We start from the raw sequence: 20,089 nt of genomic DNA, 5'->3' as shown, positions 1-20,089 counted from the left end.
ATAAGACCCCCTAATCTCTTCAAACCCCACACTTGCCTATAGCAGCTGACCTATAAATAAGAGATGCACTGAGGGGGGGAAGCTGTTCATTATGTTTTAAACACTTGCATACAGAGACAATACACCCATGCACAGGGACCTGAAAGCAAGAATAAAGTTAAGGCAGTTTTTTTATATGCTGCATGTACAAGTGCTCTTAGGAAACCAGGAATGTGACAAAAACTTGCAATTACTCCACGGTGTTTAGTCCAAGGTAAACTTGGAAGTCTCTCTCCAGAGAACGACTGTCTCTGTACACAGTCTCTTTCCACAGAAACCATGCAGTAAGCAACTTTGAAAAATGCTTTGTTTGCACTGTATCAGTATGGAGGGCTTACCCGTAACATGTTTTAAAACCTTAATTGAATTTCTCACCATGGATTACAATTCTACAAAAGATTCTGCCACAAATATTACAAAAATAAGCTGTTAAAAAAAATACCTTGATACACATACTAAGGATATTAATAGGAGGTGGTTCTATCATTTTTGCCTAATTAATTTTCAATCAATTCCTGCTTATATTTTAAATGTGTACACTTAAATCTTGAAATTGCATTTAAATTACATTCTGCATTTACCACAAAAACATGAACCAGCCGTGAGTGAATCAGTGTGCTACACCACTGAATCTTCCCATTTCTCTTCAGAGTTAAAATTACTAAGAGATGTACAGGAGGTCTTTCTAAAGATTGAGTTGAGAGGGAGAGATCAGGTTAAATCAGCTTTACGTTCAGTAGTAATGCTCCGAATTTATGTCCTATTTTGTTTTCTAAGGTATGAGAGAAGAAGAGATTGTTCATTTGGGACTTTAATTCAGTTTAGGAAAATAAATACTAGAGATGTTTCAATGAGATTTGCTTTGTTGAGTTCAGCTAGATCACAGGAAGGCAGCAACACCTGTAGTAGTTTCAAACTGAGCAGCACCAATTTTAAAATAATGCAGAACAATTACAAAAAATAAAAACCACGCAGCTTCTTTCCTCCTCTATGAAAAATGCAAAAAGAAAACAAGACAGGTAATTATAGTAGTATCACAGCAAATTAATATTTCTTGGTCATATAAAGGCTTAGATTAAAAATGTTTGCACTTTTGTAATGTTTTTCTTTTTTCTACTATATGTTTCTATTTGAAAAACTAAAATACTATAGCAATAGCAACCCTTCAGAGTAATTCAACAGAGAAAATTATAAATTATTTTATTATGTCTTTCGCCTATTAGCAATATGCAAATGTTCATTACACTACAGCTTTTCACCTATATTTTAACACCTACCTTCAATTCATACTGACAGAAATACACAGTATACCAAAGAAAAATTAATACCCTTCTGCCCACATCTGTTCAGCTTTGGTTTACTACATACAGTACACAGGATTTAACATAATTTTGGTTGTTCTAAATATATTTTACAGAGGTGAAACTGTGGCCAAACTAACCTTACTAATGCCACACCAATTAAACAGTACAAATGTTAAACTTTTAAAATTAGTAATTTCCCTTAGACTGTTGAAGACTACTTCCTTATTCCAGTCTGTTAACGTATGATGTGAAAACACCTGTTTTAGATCAGAATAAATGAAACTTTCCACTGTCTTAACAACTAGGAGAAGGTACAGTGGGATGGTGTTCCTTTAATTCACAAAACTACAAATAATTTATTTTCTTTCATCCTGACTGCATGTATACATACTTCACACCACCCCCCAGCTATGAAATCCTGCTGGACCTCATAAGGACTTCAGAATATCTCTCCTATCTTATAACACCTCCAACACACAAATAAGCAAAGCAATCCCCACATAGAGCTTCATCCTCCAGATGTTTTCATATATGCATGATTCCACTAAATGCAGCTCTGTTCAAGCAGATAAAATTACCGACTGTAGCAAAACTAAGAACTGCAATAGAATGTGGGACTAATTTTTGGACAGGTGAACAGAAAATAAAAGAGGACATCTCTGTATCCTGAAAAGTAGCACAGAAGAGCAGCATATGGGCATTGCACGTGCATTTAATTCTGAGATTACTACACTTCAAATTATTATCAGATACAATGAAATTCAGCGTATTAACAAAAGAGGCATGTTCTTATAATGCACCTACACACTTCTCTGTCATTAACAGTGGCCTAGAGAGCCTCAGCATTAAACCAAAGAAGGAAAAACAAATAGGATTTACAAGAATAATTGGGTATCCATGAACACATTTGTAGGGTTACACTAGTATGTCCTAAAAAGGTACTTGAAAGATACTTCCTTTATTTTACTAAAACTATTATATCAAGTAAAACTAGTGCAGCAATAAACATGTATGTACATCAGAATTTGTTAGCTTTATACAGAAAAAAGAAGCACTGATTTAAAGCTCCAAATTCTCTACTGGAATACTTCACCTTGTACCTTGACACAAACACCAATCAACAGAACAAAAGAACTTTTCCAAATTCAGACAGCAATTGCAATTTTCTAAACTCTGGCTGTTTGTTACCTAACACTGTTATTACCTGGAAAATCCTATTATTTTCCTAGGAAGCAGGGATGCAAAATAAGATCAGTTAAAAAAAACTGGGGATATTGCTACTGTTTATAAGCCTGTAAAAACATAGGAGGCTAACTTGACTGTGAACATACTTCTTCAAATTCCAGTCAAGAAAGGCTCTAGTATGTGCTACCTTTGATCTATTAGAGTTCTACATAGCAGCTAAATACAAAGAAGCTTTTTTCATTTCTGTTGGAGTTTAATCTATAGAGCATGTACCTACAAAGTACAACATCACAATACGCAAAGTCATTGAAAGGATGCAAAACAGCCAATATTACTAATGAAAAATTGGAAAACTATTTCATGTTATCAAACGTTGCTGTATGCCTAAATAAATGAGACATACTAGTTAAAATAATAACAAAAGGGTTTATTTAATCTTTGGGACTGTAAGGAAAACTACCATACCTGTAAAAACCAGAAAATTAATAGGTGTTATAATGCCTCAATGATTGCTTCCAATTAAATTCCCACTTTGGGTTCACTGCAATCACCCTAGCTGAGTACAAGGCACATTTAGTGTAAGACATCACTTGAGTTGATACTGGTTAATTTTAATGAGAAATCAGTGACTGGTTAAGTAGAAGTTTGTTAAAGATAACTTACCACCATCCCTCTCTCTAACTCTGTGAGTGTGCACACTTTTTGCTTTACTGTGCCCTGTGTTGTCACCGTATTTGTTTTCAGGGCTGTCAGAGCGCCGCAGCATTTTATTTGGTGGCGAAGGATCTGTGGCGTCTCGCATCTTGTCATGACGGTGATCACCACCACTGGGGTGACTCTTGGATGTGTACTTAAGAGCCTGTAACAGATCACAAGAACATAGGCATCTACATTAGATACAAAATTTTTGGATTTTTTTCTTCTCTTTCAGAAGTATTTTAAAAGTTAAATAATTTTCATTGCCTATTAAAACATATCAGCATTAGTCTTCCTAGTTTTAATTACCTACATTAAAGCAACAAGTTCTGTAATTAGAACTTAAACCAATTTCTCCCACTATTAAATCAAATGCAACACTTGCTGTTAAGAAGAATCCTAGTTTCTCTATCTTTCCACTGATGAATTACACAGTTTCAGCAGTAAATGGGCCACAGCTCTTCAACAGTTTTGGGAGAGGAACTAGTCTCCACTTGTTACTAGGAAAACAAACTTTAAGTTACACTGAATCAGTGTAAACTTCGAATATGTCCTCCATAATCTAGTAAAGACCACCTGGTTGCATCACTATCTTGAATTTCTGTGACGTTTTTTTCAGTACTAACATCCTTGTAATTAAACCAAAAATAATTCTAGGGGGCCAACATGTAACATAATAACTCATTATAAACTCTTTACCAAAAACTACATGTTCTGCCGCACTCTGACCTGCTTGGTTTTGTGAACTCCTGAGAGGCAAGTGTTTACATTTTTGTGAACTGCCACTGACAGCTGCCTTGGACGGCTCTAGTGCACTTCAGTGATTCAAATACACAGAAATGCAGTAAAACAGTCCAATTCAGGGCCCACAGAGAGCAATATCACAACATACAGCTTTCCACAGACTCGAACCTCGACAATTTGGTTTCTTCAGTAGACACAGTAAAGTGCAGTATCCACCTTACACAAATTGAGACTATTGTCGGTAACTCAAGGATTTGATGGTTTCTGAACATGCCTAGCAGCTGGCAACTGCAGAAATTAAGCCTCACTTGCAGCCCCAAGTTGGTCAGGCTCTAAACCCATGCCCTGCTCAGGTTACAGCCCACAGCAGCAGTTTTGGGGAGAAGAAAGGGCTTTGGGGAGGGGTTGGGGGAGGGGGCGGTGGAAGAGCAAGACTCCTTTTGTTTTTAGAAGAAAAACATTCACCTCCCTTGGATCTCCACTCCACCACAGGTGACCCCGGCTCCCTCTCCTGCCCCTCGCACCCTCCCCGACTCCAGGCCCGAGCCCCGCACGGGTCGCACTAGGCCGCTCCCGCTCGCCCCGGCTCCGCAGGCCTCGGCCGAGCAGCGGGGCCCCGCTCCCCGCGCCCGGGCCGCCGCCGCTCCTCCGCCGCGCGGCGCCGGGCCCTGGGCCCCGCAAGGGGCCGGACCGGGGCGGCCGGGGCACCGCGGCCTGCGGCGGCCGCCGGAGCCTCCGCTGGAGTAGCACCCCCCCCGCCTCCCCTGCTCCTCCTCCCGGCCCGGCGGTACCTGGTAGGGCTGCGAGTCCCCCCTGCGGTCGTGACAGCTGAGGAGAGAGCGAGAGAAAGAGAGAGAGGCGTTAGCGAGCGCCCGTTACCGGCCCCGCGGCCGGGCCGAACATGGCGGAGGGGGTGGGGGGGGCGGCCCCGCGGGGCCGAGGGGGTGAATTTACCCATCACTGAGTCTCTGCTGTTTCCTCGCATACATTACCATCAATGCCCGGCCTGTGTGTGTGAGGGTGAGGGGACCAGGAGGGCACGGCCGCGGCCGGGCCACAGGCGCCGAGGGGGGAGGCGGGGGCGGCAGCGCTCCGGGGGCAGGGGCGGGGGAAGGGGGCGGCTCGGGCAGCTCGGCTGGAGCGGCGCTCACGGGCCCATCGCCTCGAGAGGGGAGACGCTGGCAGCTCGGCCCCGCGCGCGCTGAGACACACCGGGAGCACCGACTCGGCCACCGCCTCCCCCCGCCGCGCCCGCCGCCGCCGCTCCAACTACATCCGGGGAACTCGGGCGACGCCGCGCTCGGTCAACGTCGGCTCTTTCCGGCTCTTTCCGACGCGCTCCGTCCCCTCTGTCCCCTTTGCTCTCGGGCGACTCTGCCTTCGGTAAACATCGGCTGCGTCCGCCGAGCCCGACGCCCCTCAGTCCCTCCCTTCGGCAAACATCGGCTGCCTCCGCCGCGCACGACGCCCTTCAGTCCCTCCCTTCGGCAAATATCGGCTCCTTCCGTAACGCTCGGCCCTCCCTGCCCCTCCCGCCTCGGCCCACTCTTGCGAGCGCTACCTGTCTTCGGAAAACATCGCGTTTTTCCGGAGAGACGTTTCCGTGCGGCCGTCAGGGCGGCGCCACGTTCGGAAGCGCTCGGGTATTTCCGTGGGCCGGCGCGGTCGCTGGCGGGAGCACGGGGCCGGGTAGCCGAGGGCAGCGCGGCCTCGGTGGCAGAGCCGCTCCCTCGGTGGGGAGGAATCGCGATCCTGCCAGGCAGGTGGGGGCAACAGGGGGAATTACGGGGGGCGGGGGGGACATAGGAATGGGAAGGTCTCCTCTTACCTACCCCCTCCTCCCCTTCCGCCCGGGCACTCGATGTGCAGGCGGGAGCCATTTTGTGCGCGGCGCGTGTCGGCGGGGCCGCGCTGTGCGGCGCGGAGGGTGTTAAAATGTCCCTGGGACGGCGGCCGCGGGCTCGGGCTGGCCTCGGTCCCGGGGTGTCCTCGGGGGTGTGAGGGCGGCACACGCCGTGGCCCCGGCACATGCGAGCCGCGTCACCCCAGTGTTGGGGGAGCTGCGGGCGCCGCCGTGTCGGGAGATTCCCTGGCCTTGGCAGTGCCTGCTGAGCCACTCAGGGCTGTGCCCGGTGACAGGACGAGGAGCGACGTCCATAAACTAAAACACGAGAAGTTTCACCTCAGAATGAGGAAAAAATTCCTTTGAGGGTGGAAGAGCACTGGATTAGGCTCCCTGGGAAGGGCGTGGAGTCTCCCTCTGCGGAGACATTCAATACCCACTTGGTTGCTCCTGGTGACCCTGTCTTGCCAGGGGGTTGGACTGGATGATCTCCACAAGTCCCTTCCAACCTTATGCATTCTGTGATTCTGTAGTTTTTGCTTATTTCTGACCAGGCCCTCGAAGTCTGATGTACAAAGCATCCTATATTCAAGGTTGTACAAAGGTATTATTAACCGTATCATAAATACTTCGATGCCAGTGCCATGGCAGTGTCATAAGGGACAGCAGTTTACAGTAAAGGTTTAAGAACATTTGCCAGATTTTGTCCTGTCTGCCTCCTGAAAAGGGAAGAGATGTGGCATATCTGAGAATGGGCCTGTTAACTTAGAGAACCTTGCCCAGTGGCTCCATCTGTGCTAGTGAAGCATTATTCACGGCAATGCTCTCACAGATTTTTTTTTTTTTCTGTTTGTTTGTTTGTTTTCCTTTAATTTGAGTGCAGAAGGCCATTGCTGAAAGGGGACTTCAGGGAGTGAGTGCAGGATGACTCAGCAGGGAGCTGTTCTTCAGGGTTACAATAATGAACTAGTGAAATGCATTGAAGATTTATGTATGCAGAAAGAAGAATTGAACAAACAAATCCGGCAAGCAGAAGAGGAAAAGAATAAACTCCAGCATGAAATCCAAGTCCTCAGTGAACAGCTGGAGTGTGTATGTGAAAACTTGGCCCAAAAAGTGGCTTCACGGAATGAGCTTGATAAAATACTTGCTGAAACTGAAGCTGCTTACATGAAGATTTTGGATAGCTCTAGAACTTTACTTAATGTCCTGAAGAAGGAAGTGGGAAGCTTAAAGCATTCACCAGATCTGAAAACCCATGTAACATGAAACAGTCAAATGTTTGGACTCTGCAGTGCTAGAATTCCACTAGGTGAGAAACGTGGTCAGCCACGGAACCCTACAGCCACAGTATAAGCAGAGAGCGGTTTTCTTCCAGTCTTTCTGTATGTTTTTTTATTTTCAAATGCACTAGAAAACAGATTAAATAAAGTTGCCGTTTTGCTTTAAGAAATCTACCTAATTGAACACTACGAAAAATAGCAGATAGGTAGTTGAGGCAGATGGGAGACTGTCAGTTTTGACATCATTATGCTTCAAGTCTTAGAAAAAAGGCATGTTTTATTGGTTGACTTCAGATGGCTCCCAGTAAATTATTCTTTGAAAACTAGTAGATGCAAGTCAATCAGATACTACTTCTTTTCATTTTACTAATGCTTAGGCTTTACTGTTGGGACCAAGTTGAAATGAGCTACTTTTACTTTGCTCTAGGAGCTCGGAGTTTTGATGCCTGCACAAAGACAGCCCCGTTTACAATAATTGCCTATTTGAATAATAGAGGGATAAGGTGAGAAATCAGGAGTAATGCAGGGCATGGAGGCTTAAAATTTAACACTGTATGTGGTTCATGCATCTTCTTAAGGTATTCTTCAAAGCCTTGTTTAGAAAGGAGATGTGCTGCAGTGAAAGGGTTTGGTGCAAGTGCAAAGACAGGTGCACCATGAAGGCTTGGACCAGTAATTCACTTGGGGGTAAGAAAATCACGTCAGTAGCAACTAGAAGTCCTGAAAAACCACTGGGGTCCAGTTAAAAATACAGAGGTAAATAAAGACCAAAGAAGATAATCCTGGCTAGAAGCCAGTAATAGAATTTTTGGAAGCCTTTTTAGTTCCTTTTAGCTTTAGACTGATCTGTTAAATAATTGTAATAAAATTGTGGAGAATAGTAAACATCCTAAAATGATATGAAAGAAATACAAATGAAAGGTGAAAGAAGAAAATGAGAAGTGGTTTTCAGCTATCAGTCATTCTTACAGAGGACATTAAAATAGAACTTAGTTTAGAGATCAGGGATAATATAACAGCATGGCATAAATATCAGTTTAATGCTGTTTTTTGTTTCTGCTGAACCTCTCTGTTCTGCAGAAGTCTCTCAGCAGTGTGTGCACGTACATGTGCATTTTGTCCCTCTTATTGAAATGTTACAACAATGACTTAAACTGAATCTCCATTCAATACCAATTACTTAAATTGAAAGAAGTGCAGTTGAAATCTCCTGACTTGATAGTGGTGTGTTTGTAAGGTGCACATATAGAGGGAATGAAGATGTGAATAGTTTTGGTAATAGCTCTTCATCAATAATAGGGAGCAAATTTTATGTTCTTCTGGTTGCCAAGCTACATCAGGGATGATTGTGACTAGGCTAATCAGTTTACTTGTATGGCCCTTTGGGGAATTCCCAGTGGGTAATGCAGAGGTAATAAAAGTGTATTATCTCAGGAGCATTGCTATTGGAGTATTGCAGCACTCAGGACCACTTTGTTTATGTTGAAGAGAAACAGGAAAATTTTGCTATTTTTTGTAGCAAAAAAGTGATTTATTTGACTGGACATTTTATGACATTCTATCTGCCCTTAGACTCATAGTAGTAACTGATTTACTGGGAATAGGAAGATTCGGGAAAAGTACTAACTAAAGAGCAACAACTTGGAGTTGCAAATGTAAGCTGCTTCTTATTAGCTGCACTAGAACTTAAAATTGTGAAAAACAATTTCTATAATAGAAATATAATAGAGAACAGTACAGTTATTTATAGTATTGGTTTCAAACAATAATTACAGGTTTGTTTTCCTTAGAGTAATCATAAATAATGCCTCTTGCTCTACTGAAGCTGATAAAACTAAAGAAGCTTTAAGAGAAGCCTTATAAGACTTTAAAGAAATCTACTTCACAGCCATTATTATGGCTAGTTGCATTACAGTGTCAAAACTAAATAACTGGAGGTGCTCAATTTTTTTTTTTTACTAAAAAACTAAGGGAAAATGTAACTTGGCTAGTACTTACACACAGATGGGGGCTTCCCAACATTCAAATAAAAAGATGAAATGTTGCTAGAATTCCATGATTGGGATCGAGTGAACCCAATCTAAAATTTCCATTTAAATTCACATTTAAAAGTGGAGAGAAATAATAGATCTCTAGGTCTTGCCTATTTCTAAAATAACTCCCTAGTGTGGCAGTTATCATGCAGAAATAGTGTTTAGCATTATATTCTGTATTTACCCAAATTGACCCTTTTATTGAAGTGGTAACCTTTTTTCACTGCTTTTTCAGACCCTATAAATCTTGACATGAATAGCTTTTGTTAAACAACTTCTCTTTGCTCAGAAGACATGCAGACTAAGTTAGTCCAAAGTATTGCTGGAAGAGAAGTGATAATTTGCAGATGGCAGCAGCTCTGCAATGATAGCCTGAAACAGAAAGTTTACCTGGAATAAGGCAGGTCATAAGTTTAAAGTATCATACTAATTCCTAACTTAATTTTTGTATTGAATTTTTATGACTCTCTTGAGTTTGACCTGGGTCCTTACTGTAGTGCTTACAGTCTAGGAGCCTTACGGACAAACGTTGGGTTCCTAATCTAAACTGCTATGTTGGGTGTTCTGTATCTTATTAAGGTGTGAGGAGACACAATTTTTGAAACTCCTACCTGTGCCTGATTCAAGGGTTTAGTGAAAGGCATCTGGATCAGTTGTCTAAGTCCTGAATTCATGTAAAGGCAACCTTACCTGGCTTTCAAATAATAGAATATAACTGGAAGAGATCTAATGATTCCCTGCTTCTATAGCAATGCTTCTTGAAAATGTGCCCAGCACTTAACACACTAGTGATCTACAGTTTTTTCAAAATATTTGACTGTTGACTCCTTGCAAGTAAACTGAAGAGATTTTGGCAGTTACCAGAGAAACTGCTTGTGGGTGGTATGTGGAAGTAATTTTCTGTGTGGAAATGATTATAGGAACCACTGGGTAAAGTGCTTATGCCAGCAGACATTCACACCCCATTACTGTCTCTTTTCAGAGGTGCTTACCCTGCACTTCAGGTGTCTCCCACGTGCAGTTTCTGTTAATCCCTTTACAGAAATGGGCGTGAAATTAGGGATCCACCCTAATTTTAAGGGTAGGGAATAAAGAGAAGGTGTGATGTGAAGTCCTGGTTTGGGAAGACTGGAGCATGAGGGGTTAGGATAGAGAGATGAAGTTTCTCCTAATTTCTTCTGCTCTAAGTGTACTTGTACTGATCTACTGCCTACAGTTCTTGCTACCCAATTAATTAAATTCTAGAAATCATCTGAGTTTCATCTAAACTCTGGATATTCTCCCCCTTCCTTTAAGCCCACGGATAGTCAGCAAAAGAAGCAGTCTGTGTTTTATTTTCTCTTTCTGTCTTTTATTTCTTTTTGTTCCAGCAGGAGGCTGTGGAATGTGACCCTCCTCTCTGCTGGGTAGGTGTGCTGCCAGGCTCACACAGGATGTTGTTTCCTATCCCGGTTGCTCTCCTTTGAACAGTCCTCAGGGAGTTGCTCAAGTTTTATAAAGAACCTCCAGTTCTGTGTGTACTTGATGTAGTTTGTATGTCAGATTGAACTTGGAGACTTTAGGCGGAGCATTGGCAGGTTTTGGCTTTTGATGAATGCAAGAGATTTGTTTCCTTGGACTAAGAATTCTTCAGACCAGGAAGACTAGGCATCTTCGAATACCCAAATAAATGTACATTCAAACAATGAAGCAAGCTGTAGTCTAAACCCAGGTGACTGGACCTTGGATTGCTGTTTCAGAATTGAGAATCATTTCTGTATAGGTCTTGGGGTACAAGTGTGTTCCACTTCAAATCGAGTAAGTGGATTAAGCTAAACTGGTAATTCTATAACAAGAACATTCAGAAGATTGTTAGCCAAAGCATTAAATGTTGACAGTTAATTCATCATACAGATGAGTCTTGTTCAAAAGACCAATATCTGTTAACTTCTTAGATGATTTTGCTGGTTAGGAGAGATTAGAGTGATAAAGGTGTACCTTGTGGCAGTTGCCTTAACTTTGAGCTTGGGGTTTTATGCAACGAGTAGACAAAATAGTTATTTAATAAATTATTTTATTTTCTAATGTCTTCCTTTTCAGAAATGAACAAAGAATTATTGAATACTTTAGTGTTGATTTAGTTGTGTATGTGTTGGTGGTTTTCTTAACAGATGAATAGGCAAATTTTCCTAAAATCAGAATGCTCTTCTAGCTTTAATGCATGTTTTTAAATATAGATGTAAAGATTTTTTTCTTTTTCGGGTGAAGGACAGACTAGCCTTTGATTTAATTTCTGCACCAATTGATTTGTCAGTGTCTGTTGTTTTAATGAGGTTGAGTCAGGCACCATGGCCACTTCTTGAGTGCCTTTTCTGTGCCTTTTTTAAACTTGGGATGGGTTTTTTGTTCTTTGCCCCTTAACTGCATGTAAATCTGTCAGGGATTATATTAAATGCCCCAGAGTAGTCCTTGATGGTTGTCTAGCTCAGTTGGTTTCAGATGAAGTTTGGTTCACTGTCTAGCTGTAAAACCCAGCTACTTGCATGTTAGGTGTTGATGAAACTTGGAGAAGTTCAAGCTTGAAGAACAGGGAGCTATATGGTCATTCATAGCTCTAGCTTGTGGGATTTGTGTGAAAATAGTGCAGTATTGTAGTGTGTAATGTCAAAAATAAGGTGTTAGTAGAATTGGGGCTAGTAGTCTTTCATTTTGTAGTTTCAAAAGTAGTTTTACAAGATCTTGTGGGGTGGGACACTTTGCAGGGTTTTTTGCCTATTTGTGCAAGGCTATGGGTATGCTGCAGTAACTACTACAGAAAATTCGTAAATTTTAGTACAAACTTGGGTATCATATTTAGCAGCACAGTGGAAAATAACAGTATAAAATGCATGCATTTTGATCATAGCACACCCATTGTTTGTGACCCGATGCGAAGCTGATAATATTTTTACATATGCTTAATTTGAATGTCACAAATAGGAAAATGTTACTTTTAGAATAGGATTCATCCATTTTGGAGGGGGAAAAGCCCATGTAGATGAAGATCATGTTCAGGAAAAGGCATTTGGAAAAAGTCCTGGCAGTCATGCTCTCGGTGTGGGGTTGATTGTGGTTCCACTGATTGTGATGGGATTTTGTTCCTCTGACACCTCACTTCAGGGCCTGTGAAGTTTCATGGAGTGGTTTCTCCTCTCAGCCTTAGCAGCACTCAGGTACAGTGTGTGTGTACTTGGTCCTGAAGGATTTAGAACAGTGTTGAGTGTTCTTGTTTGCTGTCTTATGTGAAGTAGGCATTCAGCTTCCTGCCAACCTAAATCAAGACCACAGGAGTGTTAGAGACTATAAAACAAAGAGGCTGAACCATATTTAACACCTTCTGTGAAAAATGTTTAAAATTATGAAACCTGATGGACTGGTCACGAAGCATTTTAAAGTTAGATCTTCAGAGGTACTATTATTTGAGCTTCATATGTGTAGGTTCTCTTTCTTCAGTCAGAGCTCCCATAATTGACTTGAGATTTTCCATTGATATGAAATATATGGGAACACTTCTAGAAAATTATTTACAAATCTGTCATGGACTATGATGTAATTTACATTTTTTAAAAAACCATATAGTTGAACATAGTAAAAAATATATTTCTTTCCTAAAGGCTTTCAAATCTCTCTGTATCAAGAATTAGATCAAAGTACTATTTCTTATTATATGATTATTAAAGGGTTGATACAGCTTGGATACTGATTCTGATCAGGCATGTCTGTCAGTTCCTGACACAAAATCCTCTTCATATTCTGCAAGCTTACACTTTTTTAAAACCTCTTTTTCCTTATACAGTAAGAGCACTTTAAGTTGAATTTCAGCATGAAATATTTAGGGTTTTGAATTTTTTTGAATATAGTTAGTATTCAAGGATGAATCATACACCATCAGGGGTTCAACACAAAAAACTGGCAGTAATTCTTACATGGTTTTGCAGTTGTTCAGTAGCAGAAATCCTGCTAGACATTTGTGCTGCTCACTGCCTTGCAGTAAGTTTAGAATAGCTGCTGTAACTCATGAACCCAAGGTACTTTTTGTTAAATACTGAGTTTTCCTCAAGTGGTGTTGCTAGCATGAGTGGAATGGATACTCCATTCCAGGGAACACGGCGAGGAAGACAAGCTGCCTCTGTAGTAGGGACCACCATGTGGAAAGAGAGGAGCATCCTTTTTAGTCTTGTCCGTGGTGAGACAATTCTAACGGGTTAGAATGATCATAGTTCTCTGTTGTAAGGTGCACTGGAGCAAGCTGACAAAAAGAAAACCCAGTCCATGCTGTCAGGCACAGGGAATGTGGTACTTGATTGCAGCCAGATTATCTTTAAAGGCAGGAGCTCAGGTACAGCTGGAAGCAGTGTAGCTGCTACAGAACTGGGCTCAGGGAGGGTTGTTTTGCCCTGCCAAGAAGCAGTTGACCCTGTAGACACACTTAGGAAATCTGATACACTCTGGAGTTATTGGACTTGTTAAAAAAGTGTGACATCTTCCTGTTCTTGAAACTCAAGGAATTCTGCATCTTAGGGACACGTGACTTACTGACATGACTGCATGAAAAAGATATTTATTCAAAATCCTGTACATTTTAGTGTTTTTTCTCTGAAGCCTAGAGTGTTCTTGCTTTAGGTTCAGGTTGCTCAAGTTCAAATACCTGTGACCAAAAATATAAATGCACAAGTTCCACTGAAGCCCACAAGTCCATAAGTTATTGGTATTCACTGTGTAGTACACCAAGTTCTTGGTCAAATGCAGTCCTAATCCTTCAGTCAAGTTGCAAACTTTGTGGCTCCTCTTAGTTTAAATGATTTGTGTGAAGTGTTGCTTGCTCGGTTTGGAATGTGCTTTTGGTTTTTTGTTTGTTTGTTTTTCAGTGAAGTATTCCATTGTGGCCTCCCGTGGCACTCTGCCATACACATTCATGGCGTGCATGTGGAATGTTTTCTTTGAGAATGTCAGAAGGAAACTACCTGTACAACAGCAGTTTAACTGAAACAAGATTTGGCTTTATGCCATGCTGGTGTCATTTTAAAAAGTGTTTAGAAATGATGCATCTATAAATATGTGTATTTATATAGGATATATAAACAAGTGCTTCCAATGAACTGATCACATAGTACCTCACAGAGAATGTTAATATCTTTATCCCCTTGATTCACAGTGACAATCAGTAGTAATCTGCCCAAATAAGAGACAGATCTGGGAAAGGAGGCTTTGCTATTTCAGCCTTAATTGAATGCTCGGACTTGGACTGGTTCCCAGGGATTCATGTCCTGTTTGTGTTTTAACATAAATGCATTCTCAACCTGTGTCTTGTGGGTAGGGATAGATATAACTGATTAGAGGCACACTTTTCTGCTGTTGCATCCTCCACATTGCATGCAGTTTGGTGATGATGTTTATATGTGTTACTCCTTTCTCCATAGATAGGCCCTGCCTGACAAGGTATCCCAGCTCCTGAGCAGCCACTTTCCATACCTGCTCTTTTCAAGCCCCTGCTTTGGGACTTGTAAGAGGTGGGGCAGAGGAACAGAAAGAACTTTTAATGATAGTTGCTAATTAATTACCTTTCAAAGCCTAACCTTTTTTCAGGTACCTTGCCTTTATAGATCCTATTGTTTTATCAGGCTGCTTATTACCTTATACTAGTCCATGTAAGGCCACCAGGTTTTTTAGGCATGGAGGCTCCCTGATGCTTAAAGGTAGTGGGAGGTCTGAATTCTAGTCCATCTATAACAGCATACAGAGCACATGTAACAGCAGCAGGCTGTGAGGCAAGCATATTCCACCACAGCTTGTTTTGGGCTAATGGATTGAAGTAGTATGGCAAGTGAGGAACTCCAGATATTTGGTTGGATGGGACTCTTCTGTAGTGAAAAACTGGCTGTATGAATTCAGATTCATACAAATGGCTGGCTGTATGTAGTGAAAATAAGATGGCTGTATAAACTCAGATTAAGAACTATTCTAACTTAGGACAGGTGGCACCTGAATATGCGAATATTCATATATTCATACACATATATATGTGTGTGTATAGTCAGACATACATTAAAATGTATATATAAATATACTCATCATTTTTGTAAGTATAGAGAGTTCGTGGTAGAAAGCTGTCTAACATTTTAGTATTATCTGCCATTAGAAAAGATGGTTTAAACAGGTTGGACATTAACAGCTTGCATGAGGCTGTGTACCCTGTTTTTTCAGTAGTCTTCACAGTCTTGCTTCCACATAAGCCATCATTTGTAGGACCATCCTCATCTTCCTCCTGCAACAGTTTTTGTTGTCTCCATTTCCCAGCCCCTTGTTTACCATGTTTTTAGTTATCCCAAGCTGCTGACCAGAAACATGCTGCTCTTTTGACATGTGGTGGGTCAGAGATGCTTTCACTATCTTGATATTGTCCAGATATGTTCTGGCACACTTGGGAAAGTTGTTTGCATGATAAACAGATTATATTCAATTTGACAGTGCCCCAAAAGTTAGGATTGGATGGGGTGATAATATTATATTCCAGAGACACAACAGACACCTGATCCAAGTTTCATTGTAAAAAAAGGGTGTAGGTCAAAGCAATGGATGGATGAGAATTTTCCTGATATGCTATGGAGATTAAAGAACAGAAGTTTATTTTGTTTGTTATTGAGGATGAATAATATAATCTTCAGCAGATAAAGGTCTCTATGAGATGCTGTAATTTAGTTTGTATTAAGGCTGTGTTCAGAGTGATGTGAGTTTGTTTCAGAAATGTTGCTTTGTGTTTGAGAAAAAATGATAACTTGAAATTAGAGGAAAAGGAGTAAACTGCCGGATCTTGCAGATAATGATCTCAGTGAGGAAGCTGTTATAGGTCAGTTGTGTTTTCTTCAAAGCTCTGAGTGTGACCTGTATTGCAAATTAATAAATATGTGCTAGACAGAGTGGAGTATGGCACAATAAGGCTACTTGGGAAAAGTTATGTCAAGGCATTGTATGTATTCAGCAATTTTCTTTGCAATCCTGCTCTATTTTACAACCTAATCTATTTCCCACTAAGATGTGCTAGAGATAAACATTGCAGATGCCTTTGTGTGCAGAGAAGAAGGAGAGGCAATTAAAAGTCTGCATGCTGTGAAGTCTCTGGGTGCCAACAGTGTCTGCACAGACCTTTACAATGTTTTGGGGAACAATTGGTTTTCCTGCTGTCTGGGGTGACCGAACACAAATAGTTTTTGAACGAAGATAGTAACTCAGTTATTTTCATGCTGGCTAAAGTCCTGCTGGTTCGCATAAAGGTTTCCATTTTTATTTACTGATAGCAAAGTCTTGGTGACAAAGTAGTTCCTCCAGATCAGATGCTGTTTTATTAGAATGCATCATTTCCTTTCTGACAAAGAAAGGGCAAACATCTGATAATGTAATGAAAGAACCTGGGGCACTATCTGGTATTGGCCTCCATCAAAGACAAGGAAAAGCACAAAAGAACAAAACTGCTGCCCATAGTCTGAATCAAATGGGTTGCCTCCAAGAGTAGCAAGTGAGAGGGCGTTTCTTTCTTTTAACTTGCTCCCTCCTACATCATTACTGGGCTGAGTAAGAAAAAATTTTCTTTTATATAATAATAAATGGGATCATTTGCTTTAGGAAAAGCTAGTTCCACATAGGAGGCAGCTAAAGCTGGTCCATGGGAGCTTTGTTTACTTTTTTTGTCAAAAAATTTTACAGCAAATTCTAAAAGCAAGCAGCCATTGTAAGCCGTTGTAAGGAAGAGAAACACCAAAATGTTGTGTTTCCTTGTCATTGCAGACCTTTTATACTTCAGTAACTTCACTCCTATGTGCAGTTTCTTGGCTGCAAGACTGCTTGTCTAAAATGTGGATTTTTTATCTCAGACCTGCTCAGTCTAAAATTCGTTTTCTTATTTTAGATAAACTTAATAAAGGAGTATTCTTTTTTACTTATATTGCACGTATATTATATATACGTGTTACATATTACTTATGTAAGTATGTTGTTACTTAGATAGTAAGTATGTTGATACTTAGAAACTTAACCTGTAACTCTTAAGCAGAAAGTTTTTTTCCAGGGCTTAATATGCTACATACGTATTACTACATGTGTTACCACACTGATGCAGCTGGAGTGAGGCTTGGTCCTCACACAGTAAGATGACCTTTGAACTTTGATTAGCTGGTAAGTATTTCATAATTTCAGGTGTTGGCAAAGTCAGAAGCAGCCAAACATTGGGAGGTGTAACTTGACTTTGCAGATTTAAATTAAAAGTTGCATATTGCCTTATGTGGAACTTGGCTTTGTTTCAAATAACTTCTCCATCTGGTTGTGTGGTGGGAGAGCACAGCCAAATGTTTTAAAGAGGTATCAAAAGCCATAGAACCATTTAAATTGGAAAGAACCTCCCAGATGGTCAAGTCCAGCCATTAACCCAAAACTGCCAAGCCCACCACTAAACCATGTCCCTAAGTGCCACATCTAAGTGTCTTTTAAATAAAGAATAGCTGCTTGAGCTACTAGATGCTACTTCTGCTACACTGGTGTTGTTACACTGTTACATGATGTAACTTGTAGTTAAAATAATCTCATTAGCAGGAGCACAAATCCCCTTACACTAACTAAGGTAGTTGTACAGTGTTACTGGATTTCAAAATGTAAACTTCTCATTCTTGTGCTGTGGCCTGTATAAGAGCTGAGAAGGTAACAAAAAATAATCTTAACATTCTGAAATGAGTTTTGAGATATTAATTAGAATTTAATAGGTGCCCAAGAATTGTATGCCACAAGACTCACTAACTCAAAGCTAGTGGGTCTGGTGCTCTGCTTGCTGTTGCTCTGGTTTTTAAGATTCAGGATTCTGCATGCATTTCTCAGGGACCTGGCTCCTGAAAGCAGGGCATTTTGTCTTTTTTCCCCCTACCCTCTGAAGTTACATTTCTCTTTCTTGTAAAGAAAAGGCTGAAAGTGCAATAGCAAGTAGAAGGGCTCAGAAATGCAAATACAAATAATTCGAAATCTTTTTCATTATTTAACGACAGACTCACACTTTGTTCTTGGTCTGATGTGTCTTTTTCAGTGCCTGAGAATTTCACACCATGTTATACTTTAGTCAAGTCAGATGCAAAGATGGCTCTAAGAAAGGCCCCCATAATCAGTGGCTGTAGGACATAACTGGCTTTCTGTACTGTATATTTAAATTCCTCTCATAGTACCTTTAGCAGCTACACCAGCTTTCCACAGTCATTACGGGTTACTCACAACTGTCAGAGAAGCTCCAGCCTCAATATGATCTGCAGGTGTCAGGGACCAAGGTGTGGCTTGGAGATGGGATTGTGGAGTTTCCAGGCCAGCAGAAGCTGGAGGCCCTGTGGGATGGCAGGGGAAGGAGGTCTGCTGACTCGTGGCAGAGAGAGCATGCAGCCCCAATACAGCAGCAGCCTGTCTTCTGCCAGAAGAAGTATTAACCTGACGTCATGCTTCCCAGAATCAGGAATCTTAGAGGAACAAGCAATTTCAGGCCTGAAAGAGGCTTCAAGGGATATCCTAACATCAGAATATATTTATTCCCTGCAAGTGAATGCAGGAAAGGTAAAGGGGAAGATGACTGAACAGAATGGGTTTGTAGTACTTGCAGAGCCTGCTTTGGAGTCCAAAAGGCCAAAAACACGATCACGACATCTAGCTGAAGACTGAAGATGTTTTTTAGAAATTGAACAGTTTACCAGACTAAAGCTAAAGATTGAAGTAAGTATGCTGTATAAAGGGTAGGAAAAAGACATTTTAATAAAACTAATGCGGATCAGGAGAGAATAAGCAATTGACAACATCCAAAGGAATTTTTCCAAGATTAGAATGTCAGAAGAACTGCCAGAATTGTGTAATTTTTCAATATTTTTTGTTAAAACATATAAATTAGTATCTAACATGAAGAAAAATTTATCACAATAGAAGTAATTGAATCCTTGGCAAAATGAACATGGATTTTTATGCCATTCCACAATTATTTTTGACTAAAACTTTTAATTTGGCTCAAACAATAGCAAGGAGGCTTTGTGGGTGTCATAATATGCAATCTAGATTTGAATGATTTGTTTCAGTCATTGTAAAGAGGGGACAATAGAGGAAACATGACAAAAATATAGACAACAATGAGTAGGGCTGCACATAATTTTGGCTCTCCTGTTTTTATAATAAATCTTTGTGGTTTGCTTAAAGCCTCAGCTCCCAGATTCATGTAGTAAATAATCTAAGACTTCATTATATAAAAAATTTCTGATTTCTGCAATTAAAAAAAAAAAAAAAGCTTATATACAAAGCAAGAAGAGGACAAAAAGTCCTTTTTAAAAGACAAAAAGTAAAATCCACCTTTACTCTGAAAAAATCCAAAGGCATAAAGACTTGATGCTGCTATTAGAGCTCGGGTCAGTATTTATAGTGTGTTGATTGCTCAGACAGACATTGCAAAGCCTTGTATTCCATCCTTTTTCTTTCCTTAGCAACATTCTCTCAGAGCCTGGAAAATAACATGCCTCTGCCCTCTGTTTTATGTGCTTTTTCCTTCAGCAGATGCTGCCAAGCCCAGCGTCTGATTTCAGTCCTGATCTGGAATAACTCCAGGGGCGTGCATGAAGCCATCTCTTTCTTCCCTCCTAAGGGGGTGGTGGCAGGGAGGAGACTCAAGACTATTGTTCTCCATCTCCGTGTCCCTCCTGCAGCAGCAGCCAACATTGTTCCTTTTTATTTACTTCCCCCTCTCTGTAAAGCAGCAGGGCTCGCCGCAGAGGGATGCAGCTCTCATTAGAGTAATTAGGCTGATTTATGAGAGAGTGGCACAGTGAAGGAGAGCTTTCCTAATACAGTGTTCCCCACGGGAGGCTGGGCACCCCCTCAGCTGCTGGCAGTGGAGTGCTGGGCCTCCCCGCTGGCTCGGACTGGAGAGCCCCCTTCTCTTCAACC

At 41.1% G+C, this 20,089-nt stretch overlaps 2 protein-coding genes across 7 annotated transcripts in view; one reads left to right on the top strand and one right to left on the bottom strand.

Annotated features, from left to right (window-relative positions):
* The window catches only part of WAC (WW domain containing adaptor with coiled-coil), a 58,425-nt gene extending 52,835 nt beyond the window's left edge, over positions 1-5,590 (bottom strand). For 4 of the 6 annotated variants that reach the window (XM_077788716.1, XM_077788720.1, XM_077788734.1 and 1 more), the window contains exons 1-3: positions 4,923-5,064; positions 4,760-4,796; positions 3,192-3,387 (exon numbers count right to left, since the gene is read on the bottom strand). In XM_077788716.1, the coding sequence (XP_077644842.1) occupies positions 3,192-3,387; positions 4,760-4,796; positions 4,923-4,963 (274 nt within the window). In that variant the 5' untranslated portion in view covers positions 4,964-5,064. Of the gene's footprint in view, positions 1-3,191; positions 3,388-4,759; positions 4,797-4,922; positions 5,065-5,180; positions 5,203-5,529 lie in introns of those variants that run through there. The other 2 variants (XM_077788727.1, XM_077788740.1) reach the window with 2 other exon arrangements.
* An 18-nt stretch (positions 5,591-5,608) lies between these two features.
* On the top strand, positions 5,609-16,257 carry LOC110477324 (microtubule nucleation factor SSNA1). Its single transcript, XM_021543027.3, has 2 exons — positions 5,609-5,731; positions 6,695-16,257. Exon 2 carries the CDS (start codon positions 6,736-6,738, stop codon positions 7,078-7,080), a length of 345 nt encoding a protein of 114 aa, XP_021398702.1. The 5' UTR covers positions 5,609-5,731; positions 6,695-6,735; the 3' UTR covers positions 7,081-16,257.
* The last annotated feature ends 3,832 nt before the right edge of the window (positions 16,258-20,089 follow it).

This window comes from Lonchura striata, chromosome 1 (assembly GCF_046129695.1).
Source record: "Lonchura striata isolate bLonStr1 chromosome 1, bLonStr1.mat, whole genome shotgun sequence".
NCBI classification, from domain to species: Eukaryota; Metazoa; Chordata; class Aves; order Passeriformes; family Estrildidae; genus Lonchura; species Lonchura striata.
The sequence above is the reverse complement of the archived record's forward strand: the minus strand, read 5'-3'. Positions and strand labels throughout refer to the sequence as shown.

Bases quoted from the DNA above. Each gene is read 5' to 3' on its own strand.
- LOC110477324 (XM_021543027.3), top strand. From the start codon at position 6,736: ATGACTCAGCAGGGAGCTGTTCTTCAGGGTTACAATAATGAACTAGTG.